Source organism: Anser cygnoides, chromosome 3 (assembly GCF_040182565.1).
Source record: "Anser cygnoides isolate HZ-2024a breed goose chromosome 3, Taihu_goose_T2T_genome, whole genome shotgun sequence".
In the NCBI taxonomy this organism is placed as follows: domain Eukaryota; kingdom Metazoa; phylum Chordata; class Aves; order Anseriformes; family Anatidae; genus Anser; species Anser cygnoides.
Genome location: NC_089875.1, coordinates 60,637,845 through 60,658,469, shown reverse-complemented (window position 1 = coordinate 60,658,469; position 20,625 = coordinate 60,637,845). Strand labels below are relative to the sequence as shown.

Genomic DNA, 20,625 nt, shown 5'->3' with positions numbered 1-20,625 from the left:
TTCTGCAGTTTTGTGATAAATTACAGCAAAATTTGCTATCTCAACCTTTTAAAAGTAAGGCTTTAGTGGGACTTCTAGCATGTCTAGGTGCAAGGCAAAAGCTTTAATTTAAAAAATTTCCTTTGCTTGCCTTTAATATAAAAGCTTATTTCTAAAATGTAAGCACTATCAGTTGTTTATCAGAAATGCATCGGGATACAAGAAATATTGTAAGGTGTTACTTATTTTAAATTTATGCTGAACAACCCAATAGGGGTTTAGCATCAGTTCTTTTCTTTTGTAACAAAGCACACTCCAGCTCAGCGCAGTTCACTCAAGTGTGAAACGTTACCTCAGTCTCAAACATTTCAGATCATCTCGTGTAACATAGCAGAGAACATCCATTAATGTATAGTCTTCAGCCAAGAACTACAAAAACAAGTTTAAATGAACATTTTGTTAGAAAACTAAACCATCTAAGTTTTATATACTATCTGTCCCTTAGAAATAGGGGTCTGGAAGAAATCTAAAATCGGGCCAAAATGTGGTACCTCTAACAGATTAATCCATATTGTTTCTAGAAACACAGTGAAACTACTTAATTTTTATGCAGCGTACTCCACTCTGACACACCATGCATTACTCTAAATGTGTAATGCTTTCACAGCTACTCAAAACTTTTGTCAACTGGCATTTCTATTGTCATCACTGGTATCCCAGAATCAGAATTCAATGAATGCACGTTTGAGCATAACAACTGTTTGTTTAATTTCCTTACAGGTGAAATGTGGTGTGGTAAGATGTACCTTTTCAAAAGCATCATCTGAATTTGGTGCATTTTAATTTCCAGATACCTTTGAACTGATCTACATCAGTGATAATTACATGCAGGATTTCTTAAGTCAGCTGAAATTCTGAGATGCTCAACACCTCTAAAATTATATATCATTTGCTGCAGAACAGACCTATCTACTTCAGGAGATTTCGCTTAACGCAGTTGCCTTAGGGTGAACATGTACCCTGCACCCAGGGTATAATCAGTAGGAACTGCCAGGACATGTGAAGACTGAAAAATTATGAACCAAAGTAATACTGTCTCTTTAGCAGGATAATTTATTCTCTTATTTGTAGTCAGTTATAGACATTACGGACACACTTTATATTTAACAAAGGCCTTCATGTTCATGCCTTATTCTTCTCCTCTGAAAAGAGGCTCATCTCTCAAAATCTGCTAAGTAATTAAAATGATTTGTGATCTTCTTGCACTCAGTCACAAAAACAGTACTTTTTTTTTTTTTTTTTTTTTTACCATTTTAATGATTTGTGACATCTGTGTGACAAGGCAAACAGGAAGGAAGGAAGGACCATTCTTACCTTGTTTATTGTGGCCTCATCAGCTCCTTGAACACTCAACCAGTTTATGAGATCAGGGTCTTCGGTCCCTGTGCCAGTGGAATGACGATGACAGACAGACAATCCAGGAATATCTAGAACAAGCGTTTTTTGAGAAAAGACAATGTCTTGACAAAGCAACCTCCTTTTTTTGTTTGTTTAAATGCTTAAGCACTGTCTTCAGTGACCTTTCCCTCCAAGCTTAGAATACCAGTATCCCCATAGATGTCTGCTCCTGTAGCCCACACCCAATTACAGATCACAGACAGTTACACAATTACTCTACTTGGTTATGGTTACTTATTTTACTCAGAAGTAATCTTGGGCTTCAACGTGAAGGCAGTTAAACTAGTGTGTATATCTGATACAGGTGCATTTTCTGTCCTCTTCAGCGAATGACTACTAGCAAAATCAGTATCATTATAATTGTCTACACTGAGGCTCTTACATATTTAACGAAAAAATTCAGTGTAACTCAAACAGCTGGTGTGTAGGCAATGCCTTGGACAGGATCAGCTGATTTTGGAAAGTGACACTTCGTTGAAGCACATTACACTGAAACATCAGACTGCATTAGCACTTCCACCTTCTTCAAGGCAGATACAGATCAACCTCAGTAAGCTTTATGTTGTACTTATATCTCACCAATTCTATCCTCATGGACTTTTAATGTAACAATCACAATCAAAAATATTTAAATTACACCATTCTTTTTATTGTGAATAAAATGCAGTAATTTGTTCCTTCAGAATGCACTCTTATTTCAAAGAAAATCCTACCAAAAGTAGTGTAATAAAATACCTTTGCTGGGACTGGCTCAATAAAAATAACAGGAATTTAGCTGTCACTGTCTTCATCTGCTGTTAGTGTGAAATTTTTCTTTGAAACCTCTTCTCACTTACCTATTGGCTGTGACCTAAGCCGCAGGTTTTTGATTTCTTGATCTTTTTCTTCTATAGCTTGATGTAGAAGGACTTGAAATTCTCTCTCCTTTTGAACCAATTCCTCCAATAACCTGTGAAGCAATGGGAAGAAAGCACATGTTTTCTTTAGTCTCAATTTTTTCAGGAAAGCAACGCTCTTACTAAAACTGGAAACCTTCTTGACAGAGACAAGGACAGAATTCTTCATTTCTTCACAGAAAAATCCTGTCTCTATAGATTTATTATAACGTACATGCAGTTATAAACATCCACTGGTCTGGTTTCTAAAACTAGAGCTCTTCAAACAACAAAAAATAAGTACCTCGTCTCCATATACACATACACCCACTGAACAGGTGGTATGATAGAAAAATTCAGTAAAATTTCTACAGCTAGCAGTCAGCTTTAAACAAAACTGTATGTTTGTTCTTCTCAATTATCAAAGTGTTTCATGAGCCAAGGGCTATACCTTGTCACATCATCCCATGGAAGGCAAAAGGCCAGCTCGCATCTCTCCTGCAGAGATTTTAAAAAGTATGGCAAGGATGGAGCTACGATGAAAGTGTGGCAAAAACTTATGGTTCCATTTCTTAAATGGGGAAGATACATTGTAATCCACACAAGGATTGTCCCTTCCTCATGTACTAGAGGGCTTGTACCTACTACCCTCCTATGCTATATGAAGAATAAGAAAAGATGAGGGAAAATACATTTTGTCCTCTCCTAAGCAATTACTTTTGAGAAAGCAGAAACAAATTGGAACCCAAGTTTGACTTCCTTCATAACACAAACCCAGAGAAAAAAACAGAGATTCAGTGGCCAACACCAAGTTATCAAAGGAAAATAATCAGAATACAACAGAAAATTTGCATGCAAAACTGACTGCAGTAATTTTTTATTTTAGAAGAGTTTTGTAGTATAAAGGAGGAATTGTGACCAAGATGTGCTTAGGAACTTGATTAAAGAAATTAGACCCTGATAACATACGTGCATGTTATAGCTCATAAACCTACCACTGACTTTCCAGTCTTAGAAAGTTCTGCCTTGAAAGAATCACAACATCTTCATCCCTTCCTTTAAGTCTGTCAGCCTGAGAACTATGCATTAACTGTTCCAGTTTAGTACTTTCTTTGTTTCAGTACCATTTTTTTAAGTCAGTTAAGCAATGCATCTTCTTCTAGGACACTGAAAGATAGGGACGTTTTGGAATTCAGCTGGAGAATGGGCTACAGAAGTACCCTGGCTTTGCAGAGAAACCGTTTCTGATATAATCACTTTGTAAAAGCATTTATCACTACTTTTAAGGATATGGAAGGGCACAGAGGCCTACCAGCAGCATCATTGCATTTGAGTGCTTCCACGCCTGAGCTAACAATTGTTGAGAAGTCTACCCTGCACGTGAACAGTCCTGCTCTGTGTCTCTACACACACCCACAGCTTGGTTAGTCTCAAAGCAGTTTAATATTCTACAGAGAGGAGTGCAGCCAACTTTCAGTTAATTTATTCCTCCTCTACCCATTCTGGCTGAAAAAGGCCTATGGGGCCAATAAAAATAATCAACCATTTTCTCTTGGTAACTACTTGCTGCTTCTGCCAATAAAGCTTTAATTAATACTTAAACTAAACAACTGCCCATATTATTTACCTCAAGATTTCTCTGTGAATGACAGGATGTGATTATTTGGTCAAAGGCTTTGCATTTAGGAAATTTACAAAAGTAAGGTGCTAGAAAATAATACCTCTACCAATTGATCACTTCTGATGCTATTACTTCCCAAGTTTATGCTGGGGAAAGTGAAGCAATCCAAGCAATTTTTTTGATGTTGGTTTTAAGTATATCAGTAAGGTAAACTATTTCTGTGGTCATCAAAAACTAAAAAAATGAATTGTAACGTGAGAATTCAAAAATACTCATACTCTATTAAAAATAGTACTATATAATGTAGTACTCTATGGCAAAGTTCCTGGACACATTTAAAAGTAAAGTGCAATTTAACATTTCAATTCAAATTGGGTCAATAAGTACGCAGAATGAGCTGGCAGCGTAACAACTCTGTTATTGAAGATATGTTCTCCTATCAAGGTCATATTCAAAATTTATTGAGGTCAGTGAGAAATGCAGCGTCCTAAGTCAGGTGCTGCAAAGGCTTAAATATTTGCTCTAAACAGACTATCTAGTATACTTTAATGAAAAAACAATTATTTATACAATTATAATTTGGATAAAATAATGGGAATCGTATCTGTCTATTTTTATTTAAGAAAATAAAAATCCATCCTATGTGAAAGTAGAAAATTTATATTTCTGAAAAATCCAGTTTCTGGATCACTTATTTTAAAACACACATTTTTCGATTTTTCTTTGATGAACAGATTGGTGTTTGGTTTTTACAGAAAAATGAAATGCCTGCTTGTAAACACCGATCCTGCTGCAGTGAATTCTGCACACAAAACCACTCCGAAAGTTTCCTTGTTCAGTTCATGTGCGGCTGTTGACTAGCTTGTGTTTGTTCTCCAAGAATAACTACAGAAAAGAACAGTGAGTTCTGTCATAATGGAAACAAAACATAACACCATTCATCAGCCATATACAGCATATAAAGGAGAGAAAAAGCAGAAACCTGGCAGCAAGCTCAGCTTTTCCAGACCTCCCTTGAAAAGGCACCTGAAATCAAGACTGACTTCAACTTCCATCACTATCATTCTGAAATGAATAAAATTAATGTGTAGTTGTGAGTGGTCATGTGCAATGGCCATCACTCAAAGGAATGAGTTGCAGTACTATGGAATTTTGATACCGTTGCTACTATTGTAGCATATGTATTTCAAAAGCAAAACGAAATACAGTCTCAAGTAGGTTAGTGTCTCCTGATGTCCAGACTTACCTGTTAGTCTCTAATTTTAGCCTGCCCAGCTGGACACTCAGCGTCCTTTGAGCAGCCTGGGAGTCATGGGATACCGTAGAGCTGAGTGTGCTCACACCTGAGGTAGCTATTGCATCTTCCATGACAATGCAAGGCTGTTGGATAGTTTGATTCTGAGGCTGGTCATCTTGATCTTCTTCAACTTCTATATCATCTTGATCTGCTGCATCACTTTCAGATGCAAGACTAAAATGTGGCCTCAATTCTGTTAGAAACATTAAAATTAAGGAAAAAACATGAAAGATAAACATTAAAACAAGAGCATGCCTAAGTGACTATCTAGGGATCATCCCAAAATTATCAAATATTATTATTCACCCAATGTAAGGTCACACAGAGCAAAGAATACTGCATTTGATCAGAACTTGCAGTATGAATACTATCTGTTGTCTAGTGGAAGGATTGATTGGGGACTTGCTGAATTGCATGAGAAGTTTACTGCTGTTCTCTTATGTTTGGTGAATGACTGCTACTACATACAGTAGTTGAGGACAGAACTACCATACTAATACTTCTGTTAATAATATGTATTTATGCCATATTACTGCATTAGATTTATGCTATAGCTATCAAGAAGAACAGCTGTATGTCTTTCAAATGATAACTGCAGCTGATCACGAGTTCGAAAGCTTTAGAAATTTTTCCAAGGTAATCCTCAAATCTATTTTCTGGTACTAAGCTGAAGTACTCCATGCAGCACCACAAGTACTCTTGTTCTATTCTGTTCTCAGCAGTGTGCAATTTCTCATGTGTCTGACCTTAGTTGTTTTATTAAGTAAATAATCATTATTTATTATGTCCAGCTATTCCTGTTGTTGCTGTTCTGGCATACTTAGTATCCTCTCATTAGAAGAATATCAAGCTTACAAAAAAATTGTATCCAAATAATCAGAGAGGAAATAAACAGACCTATTTCCCAACAATGAAAGTGGCACACTTCCCCTCCTAATTATCAGCGTGAACACCACCTACTTTGTAGTGATGTACATCCACAAAACCACAGACACAAAGCTACACATATACTCTGTTTTCTGTTATTCCTTATTAAAACTACCTACCAGAGCTTACCAGGTATGGAAGATGTATACACAAGATCTTATATTCCTACTCTAATATTCCTACAAAATTTATTATCGCAACAACATCTGTTTGTTAATTCTAACCCCTTAATATAAATCATCCTTCCTTCCTTCAGTTGTGGCTCCTTAAAACACTCCCTTAAGTTCAAAACATACTTTAAAAAGTCATCAAAACATACTTTAAAAAAAAATCACACTTGTTTCATAGGTTTTTGTCCTTTCTGCTCAAGAACTAACAAGCAAATATCTCTTCTTTTCAAAAGGGGTGTTCATGCCTTGATTCAAGTCATCTCTTTGTAAAACAAAGCAGATTTATTATATAGCTGTTCCACAAATATTATTTTTATGCTAGGCAAATACACCTAGATTTGTTTTAAAATTTTACATCACACTACTAGGAACTGAAGTTCATTTTGCCATGGTAGAGCAAGCACCAGTAAGTGTAACTATAGAACATCTGTTTCTTACTACTCCAGAAGTATCCCACAATTTTTAGAAGTCTTAAAACCCAGAGATAAATCTTCACATCATTCATAGAAGAAAAACCACAGAAAAAAAAGATCAGACAAGCAAGGGGAAGCAGTCAGAAGTATGGTAGAAGAGCAGAGAAATGAACTCTGCAAATAGGTAACAATAACAATGGTTTACATTTCTTCTATACGGAATTCTCCCCTCAGCTAATCTACGCATTCTACTTTGACAAAATTCAAAATACAATATTTATACTACAGGTCTTGATCTATTATTTTCTTTAGACAACTTCTGATGAGGAGCCAGAGAGATTTTTGAGTACTTAAAATAGCATGCCCTTAAACTGCACTTTGTAAAACTGAAAACTTCTGAAAACTGGTATGTGCTGGGCAAGTTGTCCATCCTTTGGATTTCAAGAGGCAGTACTGTGCTACTGTGCACCTAAAAAAATAAGGCCCCAGAGTACCTTTGTCTGCTGCTGCTCACTGAGTTGCAGAATTGTTTAGAGAACACATCTTGGAAAGGATAACTTTCCAAAATAACTTGGACAACACACTTATCAGTGTTTAAGTTGCAAAACAGACGGTGAACAGGAAAAAGTCACTGCTGGTTTCAAATTCTTAAGTGAAGAATCATAATTGCAGCTTTAAAGCACATTTAAGGAGATCAGGTAATTCATAATTCATATTTGCCGAGTAGTAAGAAACAACTCACCTGGGACCAGAATAGTAATAGCTGTCTGCACGGCTTTTCTAATTATGCTGTCCAATGCAAACATCCAATGTGGCTTGATGTTATGATTTCGGAGAACTTTATTGACCTAGCAACAGAGAATTCAATTCAGAGATTATATCCTCAACAATCTGAAACTATAATTTGCATTGCAAGTGTGTAAAATGTTTGAACTTAAGATGTTTTATCAAACAGGTGATTTAAACTATTTCATGTTTACATTAAATGCAGAAAATGTTCATAAAATAGTGGATGTCGGCAATGCTGTATGTCAGAAAACATTTTGTGTCTTTTTTTTTTTTCTAAGTAAAGTACCAGTTCCTCTGTTAGGTGATTTTTGATGACTAATACCAAAGTTTATTTAACCTTCACAGTCATGGACTGAAACTAGAAAAAAATGCAAGTCCATGACAAATACCAAGGACCATATTATAAAAGTCTCATAACTTAAGCTAATTAACCTTGTTACTTTTTCGTTATGGTTTTCACTGCTTGTTCTGAGCAATACTTCACTATTTTAAAGTATAATTGTAGGAAATACCAAAGACCTAATGTAATGCTTCTCCCCCTTGATTCAGAAAATAATTTAGGTAACCAGGGGATTTCATTTGTATGTTGTGCCATTACCTCTTTCCTTCTATTTTTAACTTTATCCGATGAGATAGTTATCTACACTGGGTTGCTCCTAATCCCCAACAGACCTGCTTTCAAACCATGTTCAGCCATATTTCTGGGTATCCCTGTGGATACTCCATGTTAGACATGGAGTATGGGTACTCCAGATATTTTCCAGCTCCCAAATGACAGGGAAGAAGCAGGTGGGGTGACAGCGCTAACATGAAATACCTAGTCACAGCATCCAGCAATAACACATAACAGCTTAACGCTGTTTTTCAGGTATGGAAGCAGTCAAAAGCAACAGAATCTGTAGGAGCAGAACTCCAGAAGTTGCAGGAAGAGACAAATCTAATTGGATTTAGAAAGCAATGAAGCTATTCAAAGTCTTATTGAAAAAACAGTAGCAACTACAGCTTGTTTAAAAAAAAGCATCAAGAAGATGGATCATTCTTAAGACTTCCTGAAAAAAATAGTTAATTTATTTCTTTCATGTTGTTAAAACCTCTCTGTAAGAAAACTGAAGTAGCACATATGATAACTTGCATGTCTGCTGAAGGCAATAAATGTTATTAATGATATTATCACTGCCCTAAAGAAACAGTGTTCAGTAAACAGAGATTTATGTAGGTAGCTGTACCAGGTTGGCTGGGATGGAGTTAATTTTCTTCATAGTGGCCTGTAGGGTGCTATGTTTTGGACTGGTGACCAAAACAGGGCTGATAACACACCAGTGTTTTATCTGCTATTGAACAGTGCTTGCACAGCATCAAGGCCTTCTCCGTTTCTCATCCTGCTGCACCAGCAAGCAGGCCGGGGGTGCACAAGTAGCTGGGAGAGGACACAGCAAGGCAGCTGGCCATACGGGTACTCCCTATCATATGGTCTCATGCTCAGCAACGAAAGCTAATGTAGTTTTTCCAAAGGAGACATTGCTCAGTGACTGACTGGGCATCAGTCAGCTGGTAGCGAGCTATTGCTTTTGCATCACTTGTTTTTCTTCCTCAGTTCCTACCCTACACCCCAAGCCTGTCTTTACCTTGACCCACAAGTTTTCTCACTAGCAACGGGGTGTGGGTTTAAGGGGCAAAGCACCACAGTCCCTAGGCCTCCTCAGTTCTGCTCCCAGTGGCCACTAGATGGCACTTGGACACTGTGCAGGAGAGCTGTCAGCAGCCCCGGGGAGCCTGCCCTGTGCCTGACAGACAGGACAGAAGCTCCCTAAAGCCCCCAAAGGCTTGCCCATGGCCCTCTGAGGCAGCACAACTCCTGCGTGCAAACACCTAGCACCTCCCCATACTGACTCCTGCAAACACATCAACAAGTTTAGCTCACTGTAGCGTATTTAAGTACAATAGAAACATGATGTAATATTGTCAAGGACAAGAATTCACAATAACATGATTTCGCTATTCAGACTACAGCAGAAAGTACCTTTTCTTGGTTGCCCTGATGAGAATACCCTAAATATTAACCGGGTAATAATCTCAGGGTGATAAAGTCTAAGTCCCAAGAACAAGGGGGACTTAGCAATATCCTCAGGCTGTGCAATAATCTGAGGTCTTAATGCAGCTCTGGATTTCAGTATTCTATGATGAAAATCTAATGTATGTCAAAAAAAACTAAGGCTGGACACATACAAAGCAATTTTTTCTTTGACCTTTCTGTAAATTAATCTTAGCTAAATAATAGGCAAGATACTAATAAGGGGAGGTAAATTTGTAACTTAATCATTTTAAGTTGCTATTTTTAAGTTAACAGAAGAGGGTAAAATATTTATCAAAAAAGAGCATGAATTCCACCAGCTATCACAAAACAACTGATGCACAGCAATGTCTGTCAGAAACCCAGCTCAGATATTTGTACTCTTCCACCCCCCAGCTGGTCTCTTGACCTTGTACATGTTTATTTCTTCCAACCATCAAAGCAGTACTGATATGAAGCTAAACAGAATGGAGAGCCGAAGGGTACTCAAAGCGAACGCTCAGAAATCTCTCCTTTGGGGAAACCTCTCTTACAGATTAATTTCACATATTAGCTTGTTTTGTTACGCAGTCTACTTCTTTGTCAAGTATAGTCTATGCAACAAACAGATTAAATGCTGTGCAATCCTTCCTGACAGCTCTGTTACTTCTCATAGTACACAAGGTTAAAATGCTGACAAAAATCATCTACCTCAAATGCCTACTTGGACTGTCATCTCATTTTTTTTTTTTACTACAGAACTTCACTCTGGACACATTGATGCCCAGCACAGCTACATCCTCCCATGTCAATTATTCATCTTAATCATTAAGCATAATTCTTTGTGAACTAACATTTGAACACATAACTCAAGAAAAGAACCTTTGCTTTTGGTAAACTAGCTATTTAAAAGGTACTCCTATGTCTATTTGGTTGCTGCTCACTGTGGGATATCAAAATTTACATTAATTGTTTACACAAAGGTATCCTGTTTTTCTTCTTTCTTATCCCACTTATTATACATTAAAATGAAAAGGGCTAATTTGTAAGAATTTTGGTAACCAAAAATTGTAGAATAAGAATATAATACATTATAATGTAGACAGACTATTACTTGAGGCTATGGAGTGGTTTAATGCATTAGTTTCATAAAAGAAGTCAAGTTCAAGAGATCTCATTTATGTAGGGCAAGCCTGACTATCAGTGTTTATCTTAGTTATCAGAAATACTTCCAAAAAAGATTTTTTTTCCCTGCTTTTATTATTACAAAGTTTATGCAACAGTGCTGAATGAAGATTCTTAATCAACAAAATCTCAACAACCGTGTTCAGGGTTTGCATCCTGCCAAAGGATCACGTGGCAAACAAACCAAACCGTGGTTGTGGGCTGTTTTTTTTGTTATTGTTGTTTCGTTATTACGAGTTCAAAGTTCTCAAATGTTATTGTTTCAGTATCTCTGGAGGAAAGTTGATGAAGTTTTGTTTGCTTCTGGTTTCTAGGTTTTTGCAGTTTTCTTGCATTAAGTATTTACTAAAAATGACAACTTACAGCATCTTGAAAACCGAACAACACAAGTTGCACTTGACTGATACCATGGCTGTCAAAGTCTAACTCCAGTTTCAGTTTTGAAAGAGTGGTTGCGATGATTTTACGATCAGTGGACCGTACAAACTCTCTGAGGCTGGAAACGAGTGTCATAATGTGTTCCCATTTTAGCTTGGGCTCTTCGGCTCCCTGGTAGAGGAAGAGAGAGGAAACAAAACAGTTTTGACAGCCATCTTTTGAAATGTACACCCAGAGGTCCTTAAACAATAATGTCAGCTGGCAATACAAATTTTCAGAAACTCTACTGCTATGGTTAAGGCAAAGCGCAACTGCAAGCTAGGTTACAGTGGCTGTGTAACTACAGCTGTACCACTGAGCTTCCTGCTAATGCAGATTATTTGACTAGCAAAAAAGCTGACTTTATTTTACAGTAGTTGCTGAAGTATACATACACACTATATATGTCTGAATGTACAGGAGCAAAAAGATATGAATGAATATACTGTGCACTAGATATTACAGACCACTCTGAATTGCAAAAGAAAAAAACCAAATACTTCGAAGTGACTGTTTTCAGAGTGCCTCTGAAAGACAACATGCAAAGTCCCACTGCAACATTTAAAAGAAGGAATTAGTCAAGGTTATGGAGAAGGTTATGGAGAAAGCTCTGAAAGAGACTAATTCTTTCCTACATGATTTTCCTGTAATGGAACTTTCACACTCACCTATTATTAAAGCAGGTCTACAAATCTCATCCTTCTCTATTACCAATAATCAAGCCTATCTTTAAAGCTCCTGTGTTTTTGCACGAGCTACAAAAGCAGCAAAAAGCTCAAAAGCTTTCATCAGAGTAACTAGGAAGCAAAAGACTGTTTATTCTCTAAAGTTATGCCAACTGAACATAAATTTTAATTCCAAATTTCAAAATCAAGTCAGAGATAGAAAACCGTTCTAAATGTTCAACATGCAATATTAAAATACTTTTTTTTTTTTTCTGAGGGAAGTTAAGTATTTATAGAGACTAAAGATATCTAATATCAATTTCCGTAACAGAAGGACACGCTGTGTTCGGTTCTCTTGTATTTGCCAGTTTTATGCCATAATGTTACAGCTGGCTAGGCATCAAGAACTCTGTTTGCCAATAATGTTCAGTTTTTGACTAGTTAATTAATTCTGATCTGGATGAAACCAAGATCATTTGTTTGTTGGAGGGTGTGAGAGGGGGAGGAGGGAAGCTCACAACTAAAGCACCTCTGAGATAAAAATTCTACCTTCTGATCCTGATCCGTTTTATTTGAAGAATTCACCTGACTACAGTCTATACTGAAGTTGATCCCTCCTTCTGTCCTACAGTATCTGATCTCCTTTTCCTGTAAATAATTAAGCAGCCATTAGGGTAGAGAGGTGGACACAGAACAGATTCCAAGTCCATCAAATGCACGCTGGGAACAGGGTAACCAGTATGGCTCCCTAATAAGGAACAGAGGTCTATTTTGGGGAGGGTCATTCTCCTCCCTAGCCCTCACCCACAATGACCACTTTGTTGAAATTGTTCTTATGAAAAGTCCTTATGACAGGAACAGTGCTAAGAAAGCCCAAACCCTGATGAGGCCTAACCAGCAAGTCAGGCTTCTATTTATCGGTACTTTCTGGCATTTAAGCAGGGCATAACAGGTGGACACCTCAACTTCCCCTTAGCTGCAGTTACCACCACTTTCAAGTGGTTTGAGCAAGTTTTCTACTCTGACAAGGAACAAAACTGTGGCTAACAACTGTCCGTTATAGCAGCACTCTTGCAAAGCACGGATCACTGGCATATCTCTTGTTGCCTTCTATTTTAACACTTCCTATAGTTATCAGGAAAATTGTGTTTTTCCAAGAATTAGAAGCCTTTTTTTTTTAATTATTACTTGGTATGGCAGCAATTTCCAGTTACTTGAGCTGTGGTACATGCATAAGAATTGTATTGGTTCCATCGGTTTCTCAAACAGTACTATCTTTAGAAGCTGATTTGCCACATTTCACACAAATATGTTTCAGACCAGCAATACTCAGCCTTGAGAATCAAGTGAGTCAATTACCTACTAACACGCGTTACAAACAAGAACAAAAAAATCATGTCATCCAATTTCAGTGTTGCAACATTAAGCAGTGTGGGGATGACCTGTAATTTATTCAGTGTCATCCTGAATTGATACATCATAATGAATCATCCCCACAAAGGAGCGCCAAAAGGTCATTCTGCAATTATTTTGCTGTAACTCCCACTATTACTCCATCTTCCCTCCCCTCCATATGTGGCTCCCAGCTGCTGTGAGGAAGAGTGGCAGTTTATTTTCTACCTAGTCCTGTCTCTCCCCTTCTGTGGCTCTTGGCTGGAAGGCAAGGGTCTACCAGTCACACTACTCTTTTCTATGCAGTAACCTAACTTAAGGCCAGAGCAGGCCAAAAGACCTAACCCTCTCTGCATCAAACCAGTCACTCAGAAGATGGAACTCTACAAGAAGCTCAACCTCCTGGGGATGATATACGCTACATGTGTTGACCTGAAGTCCTCAGTTGATACACTAGCAAAACAATATCACGAAATCATGTTTGCCATTGTCCAGCCAGCACTAGTATCCAGGTGTTCATATAGTTGGTACTAAGAACATAAAATGCATATCTAATGCAGCATAAACATAATTTTAGAACCTATTTTTATTAGCCCCAATAAAATAATAAACTGTGAAAGCTTATATTGCATATATTTTCTAGTTTAATTAAGTGATATTTTTTGATTGCTTTACTATGTGTAAATTTGAAACTTCCAGGTAATCGTAGATAAGTCTTTAAATTCCACATTATTTTTTTTGTTGCCTTTTGAAATTACTTTACCTGAGCCAAAGCTTCCATCAAGTTCCTCACCACCTTCTCTTGGTCCTCAGTTAATATCCTGTGAAGGGTGGCTCTCCTTTCACTATCTTTCTTCAGCATGAAAAACCCAGAATCTTTCTCTTCAGGTGAAGGAGGTGCACTGTGATCCTCAAAATTTTCATCTGGGATGCTGAATGAAAGACGCTCAGTGAAAAGAAACTTTCTAAAAAACAACCCTAATGCACATGTTCCTGATCTACTGACACAAATGTCAGATAGCTCTTTACCTCAGAAAAAGGGACCGGATTCCCTTCCCATCTTTTTCTCCACAGGATTTAGCTCTTGTTTTGAAAGAGAATGGATCAATTTTTAATTCTGTATCAGGTGAGACCGAACCATATTCACTGCTGCTACTTGTATCTTCCACCAGAACAGGAACAGGTAAGGATATACTTCGAAGATACTCTATTTAAGAATATTTAGAAAGTAGAATTATATAGCACCAACACAGTTCTGAAACAAAAAGGTTATTCATTCAGACAAAACAGAAGTTCTGACTATCTTTCCCCACACAGATAAAATATTAAAAATAAAATGAACAAAAAGCTCCTGACGTTTGTCCTTCTGGAATTGAGTTATCCTTCAGGTATGCTTTTATTGAAAAGGTTCTTCAGATATTGGAAATCCTGAGCTCTTTGCATGCTTACTTCCAGAACTTCAACACTGGAGTGAATGTACATCACACATTATCAGTATGCACTCTGAGCAGTAACAAAATGTTTCTATAGGGTAAGTCATGCATGCACATTCCAATAATTTAGTTTTTAAATGTCTATATATAGAATTTATTTATCTATTACAATATAAAAAGCATTTTAATATAAAATAGAGAAATATCTTGTTACATTTATTTATGTATCAGATTATATATTATCTTGAACTAAATTTAATTAGTTCATAGGCTTTGATTCATAATAAACATGAATGTTAAGAGGTGGGGCTTTTCTTTTTTTTATTAATCAAGAGTACATACAACTACTGTTGCAAGAAACTATCAATACCTCTTTCATACGTCCACATTTCAAAACGTACTTCTATTAAGCAAGAAGGTAACTTTTTTCCCTCTCCCCTCCCCACCACCTTCCACCCCCATTTTACCCGGATTATTTCCTGAAAAGGGATGTCAGTCAGGCTTGACATGGGGTCCCAAACAAATTCTGCTTCTACAACACCCCCCTCACACCATTATACAAATTTAACCTAATAAAAATGTTATCTTTCTCCACAGAATTTGGCTCTATTACTACAACACAACAGCCATTTGGTTCCCTGTTCAGAATTCCACTAAATTGGCCCCATAACAACAATTCAGCTCTTCAAGCCTGTTTTACCCACCTGTATAGACAATTAAGCCAAGGTAGCATTACAAATATATTTTTTTTATTCATTAAAATTTGTAAAATGAATTAGAGCTTCCTAAGAAACATCATTTATTTTTATAATTATGCCCACACTTCTCTTTCAAGAATTTGGTGTGGCAAATTATACCATAGTAAGCGATAACCACAGTATCTACACAGTTATGTTTTTATAGAAAAGTATGTTAAAACTCACCATTTGTGTTAGCTGAGAGAACTGTGGGAGACAAGCAAAGAAAAAAAATGAAGTTAATTGTGCTGAAATTAACTGAGGAAATAAACATAATCTAAAGAATAACTCCCTTCTCATTTTTATGGACCATCTGGACTCTCCTCTGTGCAAATTCTTATTTTAAATAAGATTTATTGCCATTTAAAATTAAATTGAATCTGTAAAATAGAAGCTAAAAGCTATCATTCAATGTTATCTCCTTTACCTAGTATTTTCTCCTTGAAGGTATCATGCTAAAATTATGCAGAACATATATTTAATATATGCACATAAAATATGTCATTCATACTCTCAAAACTTTAGTTACGTTACATAATTTAAAAACATTGCAGGGAACGTGTGAGTGTGTATGTGGGGGGAAATAATGCAGTTTGCTATGGGACAAGCATTATTTCATTCACGTAAAAAGCTTTCAATGCTCAATATCACTTTACTACCTTATACAAAATGCACTCCGTACAAACATTATTTGAATGGAGACATATACACTTTTTAAAAAAACAAAGAGACAGAGAAAGACTTTTGGGGGTAGTAGAGAAGGAGATGCTAATCTTTTCTTCCTGGTTTCTAGTAACAGGATGCATGGCAACAGCTCAAATCTGCATCAGAGGAGGTTCAGACTAGACATTATTAAAAATTTCTTTACCAAGGGGGTAGTCAGACACTGGAACAGGCTTCCTATAGACGTGGTCGATGCCCTGTGCCTGTCTGTGTTTAAGAGCATCATCCAAATGCCTCTTAACGATATACTTTGGATCAGCCCAAAAAAAGTCTGACAGCTGGACTATCTCTGTAGGTCCCTTCCAAGTGAAACAATTCTATACTATTCTAAACCTTAATATAAATACTTATATAATCACCTCAGTGACAACTTGCTAGCAGAATTCTGCTACAACCAGTCTTTCTACAGAAAGCCACTGGAACAAAAGACTACAACTGAACATTCATCTGGGATGGCGATCTACAGTCTTCGTCTTAAAGACTGAAAGATATTGTTTCCTGAAACTGATGATTTTTAAGAGAGAAATTCCAGAGTGAGTTGTTTAGCAACAGTTACCTGAGAGTTTTGACGGGGACTTTCTTTTTTTGCTTGAAACCTTCAAGAATTCATCTACAAGTAGTTCATGAGCAAAAGCTCGTTTATCAGGATCTGGTTCAAAGCAACGCAATATGAAAGCCTTGGCTTCTGCAGACATGGATTCAGGAATCTCTGGGTGTATTTTAAACATTCCCACCTGAGACAAAGGGGAAAAAAAACAATGTTCTGCACTGTTCTTTTCTCAAATGCAAAATAGGAAAAAACATTTAGATACCAGACGTAGTATATTGTTACCATGTTTCGATATTACCTTTCTATAACTAGTTCATTAATGCAAAGAACAAAATTATTGCCAACTGTGTAATTATTCGATCAAATTAAAAAATACAATTGTAAGGAGAGGCTCTCTCAAAGTGGAGAAGTCAGAACTGCTTTTCTTTGCCTTTTTTTAAAGAAGAAAAAATGCTAGTGAATAGCTGTTACTGCTCCATTACTCTCTTCAAATATACACAGCACTCCCACTCAATTGAATCAGCTCATTCCTCTTAACATCCTCATTAGTGAAGCATTTCCTTTATCATCTTCTCCTTATAATTCTAGCTTTTCCAAAACAGTCATAAGATTTCCTGTGTTTACAAGTACCGGTCTGAGTTGTACAAGGAAGATGGCTGACCTTAAACATAGCTGCTTGTGGTTCTCCCAGTTCATAAAATGGGGGTTTCCCTGTAGCCATCTCAATGATTGTGCATCCCAAAGACCAGATGTCTGCAGCTTTCCCATAGCCACGGGGCCCTTTGTCAATGATTTCCGGTGCCATATACTGAAGGGTACCTGTTTAAAACACAGCCATCATTGTTATTTGCACACATGAAAGATGCAATAGATAGCTAAATAACAAGACAAACAAAATAAGCGGGAAGTGAATGATATCAGGAGAGTTAACAAAAACACTATTATTCAAAATAAAAAATTAGAAGTTTCCTCATGCATTAAACAATCTCAAAATACTATTCAAAATGTTATTTATGCTAAAAGGATCTGATATCATGTACTGATCTTGTATCTCTTCAGTGACCACGACAATTACTAGAGGTTTCAATGACCATTGGATTAGATGTAATTTTTATTTACTGTGTTATATGGATTAAGATGAAAATAAGGAAGATTAATCTGAATTGCATTCAGAGTGGAAAATGAAGTTAAACCTGAACCTAAAATAGTGGATGATATTAAGGCTTCTTTTCTGATGGGAATCACGATGATAAAGCATTCTGTTCTATTTGAACAGAAGTTGAACAGAGAAAGGAATTAAAATAACGGTCACTTCTCATTTTGAGTAATTATTTAATATAGTGCCACTGTGTGATTTCGTGATTTAACATCCAAATCCAATTATCAAGCAGAATGAGAATTAAGTTAATGACAAGTTTTGTAGATGATGCCAGGATGCCCAAACCAGTCATGAAAGAAAAAAGAGTTAGCTTCAGGTCAGCACAATGAAAAAGCCATTTATATAGAAGAGGCAGACTCAAACATGACATAGGAAAGACAGTGCTCTTCTGCTGTGGAGGGCTTTTTTTTTTCTTTTCTCAAATGCAACTTCCAAAGCAGCATTGTCTTTGTGTCTTTAAGCTGATTTAGGTATACTTGCTCTTAAGCTATGCAGTGTTCACTCTTCCATTGACTTTTTACATTTATTTGAAGTCAATAGAAGTTAGGCAGCTATGAAATATGACCCTATACTGGAAGTTGGAGTAAGGAAAGAATCTCCTCTGAGAACATACCAGTGAAGGTTTCAGTACATGGGTTGATTCCTGCAAGTCTCTTTGAAGTTCCAAAGTCCGAAATCTTTAACACTCCACTGTACGTGTTGATAAGCACATTATCACCCTAAGGAACAGAACATTCAGAGCAATTATTTTTCTCAGCTATTTGTCTCACTTGCATTACTTGTATCTAGAATACACCCTTTTGTAAGTAAGAATTACTTCCTAAGGCTCTTTAGCATGAACAAGAAAAAGAAATCAATAGCATTCCCACCTTACGTAATCCCATTATCAGAAATTTAATCTCAAAGTGAACTTCTCCATCTACAAGAATTTTAGTTTAAAGACCAAGACAGAGAAACACATCTTTAAAAAAAAAGGAACTTTTAAAGTCTAGAATCTCATTGGAAAAGAAACTGTTCATATCCCACCCACAGCCTTCTTCACTCCTGATATGTTTTTATGAAAGCTTGATCACATCATTGAAAATGTAAGTAAAAAATATCCATCCACTACCACATCTGATGTGGCTATATGTAATTTTTTTCTAAAAAAATATTTTGTTAGTGTAAATTCAAGTTACAATGGCTCACTTATCTAATGTACATTTCAGAATAGCAGAAAGTCAAAACAATGAATAGCTTCCAGAAGAAAGTTTAAGTTACAGAACAAATAAACGGGTTATGCAGTTACATAACACCAGGCTTAATCTCCACAATTTCTCACCTTTATGTCTCGATGCACTATTTGATTATCATGGAGGTATTTTAATCCTTCAAGAATCTGCTTGGTGTAAAAGCCAATTGTCTGCTCATTATTTTTTAATGGTCCCCATTTTGATCGTAGAAGAGCAGAAAGACTGCCTATAATTTTGGAGAGGAAAAAAATGAGAGTAAAACCAAATTAAATTCTACCTTCTCCCCCAAAGGATAAGCAAAGTAACAACAACCAACAATCCCAAACCAAGTATAGGTACCTCTTGTACAATGAAAGGCCCTCTCTTGGAAATACTTTCTTGTATCATCAAATTCCTGACTAATTAAAAAGAGTCTATGTATCTCCATTGGCCTTGGCTGCAGCAGATACATTCTCTCAAGCAACCAGATAAGAAACTTTTTAGTCAATGTGCTCATCTCTGTTATGTCTGGAGAGAAGTTGTCCAAGAAGAATGTTGTGAAAGAGTAAAAAAGGGTGGGTATACATATGCACACTTCTGTACATAAACCAAATCCACAGCAGCTCAAGAAGCTAAACCCCCGTAAGTGGGATTTTCATTATGTCTGGCTGGTGTAACTTCTTTGGTCTCTAACAGAAACAACTGCCTGTCATGATTCCCTTGTGTTAGGTACTTGAGAAGGGCTCAGTCATCAGAGACTAGCTGCAGTCTTTCTAGTAGGATGGTCACCAATCACCTGTTACAACAACAATCTGAGCTGTTTCTGTAGCACATCTTGTCTAAATCCTGATCAAGCACTAGAAAAAAACCCTTATGGGTTTTTCCATTAATTTAAGAAAGACATATTAAAGATTTTTTTTTTCATGAAATACATCACTCTGCAGTGCTATAGGTCTTATATTTTGAAGATGTTAAGAAAAAACAATAACCAAACCAGTCTCGACCACTACTTACCACCGGGCACCTGCTCCATGAATATCTTAATGAAACCATCCTCACTAAGAGATCCTAAATACTGGACAATGTTCTTATGTTTGAGATGCTTATGCAAAGCTATTTCTTCATGCAGAGGTTGGGAGTATCTGTCAAGAAAAGAATTTATGCAATACTGAGCTTCAGGAATAAAGCCTTGAGTTTACTGTGGTAAAGTTTTATTTCAGGTCCCATGAAACATTTACACTGAAGTACTGCATACAGTAATACAATATGATCTTAGATATTAGACAATATTAGACACATTTAACATCAGTGGTTATAACCACCACATACTAAGAAACCATTCACATATGAATATACACAACATACAAAATTATATGTAATACTGTACCCACACAAAATGTGATAAATGTACATTTATTCATATAGACAGCCTAGGCAAAATGATATGTGGAAAAGGAACTACAATCAAGCTCAACACAAAGAGAATAAACAGTTGGGCAAATGGTTGTATTTAGACTACTGCCAAAGTGAACTAGTAAACAACTGAGTTAATGTATAATTAAGATCAGCTCAAT

At 36.6% G+C, this 20,625-nt stretch overlaps 1 protein-coding gene across 1 annotated transcript in view; it reads right to left on the bottom strand.

The window, feature by feature from the left end:
- Nucleotides 1-20,625, bottom strand: part of MAP3K5 (mitogen-activated protein kinase kinase kinase 5) — a 101,479-nt gene that overhangs the window by 1,208 nt on the left and 79,646 nt on the right. The window contains exons 16-29 of the mRNA XM_048075713.2: nt 20,066-20,193; nt 19,162-19,298; nt 18,454-18,559; nt 17,343-17,500; nt 16,688-16,865; nt 15,595-15,615; nt 14,268-14,445; nt 14,002-14,170; nt 11,128-11,313; nt 7,483-7,588; nt 5,180-5,423; nt 2,274-2,386; nt 1,354-1,466; nt 332-408 (exon numbers count right to left, since the gene is read on the bottom strand). Coding sequence (XP_047931670.2) covers nt 332-408; nt 1,354-1,466; nt 2,274-2,386; nt 5,180-5,423; nt 7,483-7,588; nt 11,128-11,313; nt 14,002-14,170; nt 14,268-14,445; nt 15,595-15,615; nt 16,688-16,865; nt 17,343-17,500; nt 18,454-18,559; nt 19,162-19,298; nt 20,066-20,193 — 1,914 coding nt within the window. The remainder of the gene's footprint in view (nt 1-331; nt 409-1,353; nt 1,467-2,273; nt 2,387-5,179; nt 5,424-7,482; nt 7,589-11,127; nt 11,314-14,001; nt 14,171-14,267; nt 14,446-15,594; nt 15,616-16,687; nt 16,866-17,342; nt 17,501-18,453; nt 18,560-19,161; nt 19,299-20,065; nt 20,194-20,625) is intronic.